At 39.4% G+C, this 6,880-nt stretch overlaps 1 protein-coding gene across 9 annotated transcripts in view; it reads right to left on the reverse strand.

Annotated features, from left to right (window-relative positions):
• Nucleotides 1-6,779, reverse strand: part of XRCC4 (X-ray repair cross complementing 4) — a 124,613-nt gene extending 117,834 nt beyond the window's left edge. For 3 of the 9 annotated variants that reach the window (XM_026070469.1, XM_026070479.1, XM_026070474.1), the window contains exons 1-2: nucleotides 5,922-6,239; nucleotides 4,295-5,053 (exon numbers count right to left, since the gene is read on the reverse strand). In XM_026070469.1, coding sequence (XP_025926254.1) covers nucleotides 4,295-4,325 — 31 coding nt within the window. In that variant the 5' untranslated portion in view covers nucleotides 4,326-5,053; nucleotides 5,922-6,239. The other 6 variants (XM_026070470.1, XM_026070473.1, XM_026070471.1 and 3 more) reach the window with 6 other exon arrangements.
• Between the last annotated feature and the right edge of the window lie 101 nt (nucleotides 6,780-6,880).

Raw genomic sequence — 6,880 nt, forward strand, 5'->3', positions numbered from 1 at the left:
GGTATAAACAGGATCCAAGAAGGACCATAAAATTTAAAGCACTGTTTTCATCTATGTAATTCCCTGACCTGGGGGGGGAATCCTCCTACCAGAGCCTTCAGGAGGTTCTGAGAGGTAAGTCAAGTAAGGTCTATTACCAATACACACAAAAATATTTCAGCTGGTTCTTTGCCCCATATCTCCAAAAATAGTTATCCTTTACAATGAAGATGCATAGCTTTAATTGAAACTAACATTTCAGCCCAATCCCTATTATGCCTATTGCCACCGTATGCTGTAGTTTAATTTTTATACTAAGTTTTGCAGCTGGTGAAATTTAATCTAAACCCACACAATACAGTTTGCTGCCTCCAACTCCTGTCTAAGCTTCCCTCATTTGCTCAGTCAACACAAATCTCTCCTCAGGTTTTTGTGAGTCTTCCACCATAAGTTTGACACAGCTGACTGTATTTGGAAAGCCCTATGCTCCCTCTTTCCTGTCCAACTACTGTGCTGAAAAGGATGGCCTCTAAGATCCTTTTGTAGGCCAGTAAACAAAATCTCTTTCATAATCATTAGCCTCATTCGTAAAAACAAATGCAGTCTGTGATTTGATATATAGTCTCACTCTTCCTCTAATTGCATTAATTTTTCCATCCCAAGATAGCAAGCAATTTGGCTGATGTCTAGATCAAGAACACAAAAGTTCTCAGTCTCTGCACCCTTACAATTCACATAAGATCAGACTCCCTTTTTATTTTACAATCTGATTTATCTGCCTGCTCTGTTGGAAGACATTCCTTCCCACAAGGCTAGCCTGAAAACTCATCTAAAAGTCTGTAAAGCAGATGCACAATTGCTTTTATTATGCCAATAACTTTTCAAATTTTAGGTATCTCAGTACTTTTTGGTCAAATAATCTTATGTAAAATTGCTAGTATGTCTTGGAAGAGAGTAGCACCAGAGCCCTTTGGTTAGGCATACACATAACAAAAATACTTCCAATTTGGAACTTTTCCTTTAAGATACACAGCTTGCTTTGATTAGACTGTCAGATTAGTAAGCAACAGTAACTTGCTCAGTAATTTTCTCCTAAACTTTGCTTTAGCTTGTGTCAATGTGGTACCATAAATAATCTGCTAGGTCTTTTATATCTTGACAAGAGGACAGCAGTCTTTGATTCCATTATCCACTATTAAATTCCACTAAAAATCTTTGCGTTCACAGATGCCTTTCACTACCTTCCTTTTTATAATCTCACATATAGAGATGCATAAACCATGCGAAAGAGAAAGATYCACAAAGACACCCTGCCTGCAATCACAGAAGCTGAAGGACACTGTTTCTGAACCTAGGTAAGGTACACAACTCAAGTCAGCAGAAAAGCCATGAATGGAACTTGACCAAACCCTACTTTTCATTTGATGATACCTCACTCTTACAACAACTCTTAGGTGGAAATTAACAAAGCCTAATATTTAAAGTTTATTAAAAGGCCTGGTAATTCTCTTTTCTTTCTTTTCTGGTATCCTGTTCTCAAATCCCATCTAAACTGGGGTTCAATAAGGGCAGGCTGAAGGAATTTAAGCAAGGTACTACTTCAGTAACATTTAATGATTAGAAATAGTATTTTATAATAGCTTTCTAAAATGTATTTTAACTTTGATATTTAATGAATATTAGTCCAGGTCATAATTTGAATGTGTATACATATTATTTCACTTCCCCCCCACACATAATTACAACAAGCACTGTACACATTTTGCCAAATATAACATTGAAGAAATCACAAGCTGCATCCCATTAACCTCGAAGACATAAATAGTGGTTTGAGACCTTGAAAATCTCAGTCTAAACTTCTGCAGATTCCACCTACTCTTCAAGGATGCAAGGCATGTTTTTATTTTTGGCTCCTGAGTGCCAACATAACACCTTAACAACATTCTCCAGCTACTGTTACCCTCTAGGAGACACAAGGTAAGGATTAAAATTTCTCCTCTTCAAGTAGCAACAAAAGATAAAAAGCACACCAAAAACAGACATTGAGACAAAACAGTAAGCAACCCAGTGAGGCTCACCTCACATACACATAACATAGCCTAGTGAAGCCATACGCAATTTCAGGTGGTCTCACTTACTAGAGTAGAAGCTCATTGGTCAAATCAGTTCAGTGATTAAGTCACTGGGTTCTTACAAGCCTTCTGGCAAGGCAAGCCACAAGGAGCAGCAGCAGCCACCAGGCAAGGGGGCAGGACACCTGCATCAGATGCACAGGGGAAGCAGGTCTAAAGCAAGGTCGTGACACCAGTTTTACCACAAGGTGCAGTGCCTTGCTAAATTGTGCTACCAGTAACCCTGGCATCAATCCATCAGTTGTGTATCAATCTTTACAATTTTTTTTTATAATACTTAAAGGAAAAGCTTTGTTTTGCAAGTTATAAGCAATGAAGTAGATGTACTTTTTTCAGTCTAAATATTTTAAGGTACATAGGTGCTTGAATAGAATGTAAGTGCTAAAGCAATTCCAAAAATCCTTTCTGCAGCTTCGTATAGCATAACAATACTTAAGGTCTGATTTCTTAAGTTTCATTCTTAAATGCTACAGTAATGGATACATTAGAATCATTGTGTAGATGATTCTAATCCAAGATGCTGCTGTTCTGCTCATTTCACAGCCAGTGTCAAAATAACTTATGAAGTGCCTGTAATGCCATAGCTTCATATAACCAGTCTTTCTAACCACTCTATATGACAATATATGTAATAGTCCACCCAACAATCAAAAAGTTCGAATATAGGAAGTAAAAGACAAATGCTTTCTACAGTCTGGACAATATGACATAACTACAGTCTTCTCATCCAGCAACTGAAGATATCCCAAAGTAGTAATTCAGTATCAGTCTCCGCACAAGATGTTTAGTATAGTCACTGGCAGATCCATTCATCACAATCTTTCAAGAATTTGGTTAAACCCTATATAACAACTGTCTACGTTAATCACTGAATTTTATCATACTGATAGATTTCATATGAATTCCTATTCTCTATCATGAAAAGCAAAAATTTTAAGGTATAAGAATTCAAATTATTGTATGAACATTCCCTATCATAAGTAATTTCATACAGTAAGTTCTTATAAAACATATAGTTACAAGGTTAGCACAGTCCTTCCAAGCATTTCTGAAGTGACTTCTGAGTATTCATTCTACCTCAGAGTAGCTGCAACCTCCAAACGTTTTACAGCTATCATGGTTTACCCTATTATAACAAGTGCCCATTTTCTGGTTATCCCACAGTGTCCAACAACCACTTCCCAGCATCACTGCAAATTCTACTCTGCATTCTTGTTAGGTAAGAGAGGGAGGCAAAGGAGCAAAAGAGAAAGAAAGAGGAGCTATATTTAAGTGTAGATAAGTTTTTTACTAAATGGTATTAGTAAACTAAAGACCACATTCTAATACCATTGCCAGCATGCATAATACCACCTACTTACTCCATGTTTGCTGAATAACATGTAACCCCTCATGTTCCTCTCCTTCCTTATTTCAGTGGGAAAACTAAATGAACTTGTAGCTGTAGCAACTATACAAAAAAGTTTTTAGGCATTCATGCTTGTAGTTCAAGACACTAAGAACAATAGAAGTAGAGATGTCATAGAAGCTAAAAAAGAGTAGTATCAGCTTTACCAATGCATTCAAACTAGCACACTGGGGCCGGAGTAGGGGGGAGGAGGGGGAAGGCTGTTTATATCTTACATGCATGTGTACATATGAGGCAAAAAAATCCATTTGCTCATTCGTTATGCACAAACTTGTTTATAGAGATGTACCTGTCATGTCAGTCACTGGCCTGTAATACTTTTAACCATCTCATACAATCCTATTTTTATGAAAGCTAAAAGAAACATGAGAAGCTAAAAATGTAGCCTCTCACATGCAAGCTGACATTGTTTTGTCAGGATTTTGCTTGTATTTGAAGATGACCTAGAAGCTTATGCTCCGAAGCCACTTTTTTCCTTTCAATGCACACAAAAATCCCTTGGTATGCTTCCCTGCTTAAACATTCAGTTGAATGTTAGGCAAGCTTTTCACTAACAAATCACACCAATAAAACATTTCTATTGTCCACCTGCTTATTAAGCAGCACAGCAAATACCATTAAACACCCTTAAAACAAACAAAAAAACATTTAAAATAAACAAACATTAAAAAAATAAAGAAACAACCCCCCCCAACAGAAAACCAGTACTCCTAGTATGGCTTTATTTGGTTATTTGAATATTGATATATATCCCAATATAATTGCTTAAACTTACAATTTTGAAATCTGAACAGAGAAGAATGCATAGCCAGCTAATTCCTGTAGCTCAGCTGATACTGTCTATGTCAGTCACTTGTAATCAGGCCTCTATGAAAACAAATTAATTGAGAGAAAAATTTCAAGGAGAACCAGAGTATCACCATCTAAACTCATGTCTTATATTCCAGTCAATACCCTATAYATACACCATAGCAGCATCCCAAAAGACATTGTTATGCTGAATACACCATCTTTCAAATCACATAACGCACCAAGGCTCCCACTAGGGAGATCACTAAAGAGCAAGTGACTTTTTTCCATGACAAAATACACAGCTAAAGGCATTTTACTACAGCATATAACTGATAAAAATTCTTCTCCTAGAAGTTCAGGCTGTTGGAATCTTCACTTAAATAAAATCATTAGGGAAAATAAAAAGCATTTAAAAATAGGCAAGGGATTTTGCATGCAACTCCATTATAGGCTATTAAAGCAGACAACATTACAAAAAAATACTTATAATCAGCACATTTGCAATCAAACTACTGAACTAGAGAAAGTGACTAGCTGACCACCTGGAAGCAGATTTGGGTAGCACGTAACCAAAAACCGATAGTTCCAGTCTTCTCTACAGATGCAGAAATAATTATTCCATTTTAGAAACTAATTCAAGCTGCAGAGTCAACAGCGAAATCAAAAAGGAAAACCAAATTTGCTGCTTCTTCTAACCCAGAAACATATAAACAAGTTCAAAAATATTGTTCCATCTAAAAATCTAAGGACATGGTAACCATTAGAGATTTGACTGTTTGTTGGTTATAGTTAACTTATTTTATAAATCTATCAACATAAAATGAATAAAACACAATTAAATTGTTATACACATTATACTAAATAAGGTTATTAAGACTATTTTAATTAAATTCCACTTTTTATCCAAAATCACCATGACACATGAATAAAAGAAACCGATCTGGTGAATGTAATTCACTAACAAAATAGGAAGCTGTAATACAGTATTACCTTGACTCCCCTACGCAAACGTGTTTTACATATATACCCTTATTGCCCTGCAACCTCCTACAGCAACTTCTGGAAATGCATCAAGAGCTATTCCCACTTCTTCTGGTAGGATGAAAAAGTTTTATTTCCCCTTGCCAAGAAAAAAAGCAAAATCTGCACTGTACTCAATAGACCAAAACAAACAATTTGACCCTAGTGTTGAAAGGTATGTAATGACAAAGAGATCCCAAACAAAGCCATCATTTTTGAAAGGGGTGATGCTTTTCAAGATCTGTAAGATAAAGTATACTTTAAAAAGGAGAAACAAGTCGTTCATAAAACTTCTGAACAAAAATTGGTCATGACAGCAAGACTTAGGCACATTATTGTAAATATAAAATAATTCTAATGTTCCTAAACTTCCCCAGAATTGATCATAACACATGTAGTCCTGACTAAACCTACTGCTAAAAAAGCCAGATGCAAGAGTCATCACAGGCTTTACAGTTTAACAGGCTTTTTTCTCTTATGTGTGAGCATATGGGGCCAACAACATAGAACATTTGGCAATTTTAATAATTTTGCATCTTTAACAATTACACATAGAAATATATTGCAGCCATAACAAGGAAATATATTACCTTTATCCAAGCATTTTCAACTTGGCTTTATGTGGTAAGTGCAGTATAGAACAGGAAAGAAGAAAGAAAACCTCTATAAAGGGAGAATAAGGAAACGGAACAAAAATACAGGAGACCAAACTTGAGCTGAAAGAAGACCAAGAAGCAAACTACTCATCCCACTCCCTTTCTGCCTTGGCTAAACTATTTCCTGAAGGGGGTTAAGCATGAGAGATTGTTTATGCCCTTCACATTTCACTGTTAAGTAGCTTTAAAAACAAACAAACAAACAAAAAAACCCACAACATAAAACCAAGAAGCAAAGGTCATGGCACACCACGCAGCCCCACACGATGACCGAGGCCTAGCACCTAGGCCGAGGCTAAGTGCCTTGGGGACTGGCGGGCTGCTTCGCACCTCCCGGCCGCGAGGCGAGGCAGCACCCGCCGCGGCTCCTCAACGCTTGAACGGCTCTGCCAGCCAGCTCCCCCGAGGCCGACCGCTGCCACGGCCAGGCAGGAAGCCTGGGCCGCGACAGCCCCGGCCTTAGCCGCGGCCCTTTGCGAACCGAAAACACTAATTAATTAAAGAAAACAGAACTCCTGTTTTCGAGCAGAGGCAGCTTTAACCGTGTGCCTCCCGGCACCCCACGGGCTCGGCGGCTCCCGGTGCAGCGCTAGGCCGCACGGCAGGGGGGCCGCTCCCCCCAGCCCAGGGAACGGCACTGCTCCCCCGCCCCCCACGGCGGGACGGTCACGTCCCTCGCCCTTCTGCCCCTCCCGCTGCCCGCCGCCACTGGGGCGGGGCGCGCTCCCGGCCCCCCTCACCGCGCGCTGCTTCCGCCTTCCCGAAATGCCGTGCTCCCCGGAGGCCGCGCAGCAGCCAATGAGAAGCAGGCGCGGCCCGCCGCCATTAGTACGCTTCCGCCTCGTCGTCCCGCCTCCCTCCGGCCGCTCCGCCCAATCAGGGCGCGCGGCGCT

The sequence above is a fragment of the Apteryx rowi genome, unplaced genomic scaffold (genome assembly GCF_003343035.1).
Source record: "Apteryx rowi isolate R43461 unplaced genomic scaffold, aptRow1 scaffold_310, whole genome shotgun sequence".
Classification (NCBI taxonomy): Eukaryota; Metazoa; Chordata; class Aves; order Apterygiformes; family Apterygidae; genus Apteryx; species Apteryx rowi.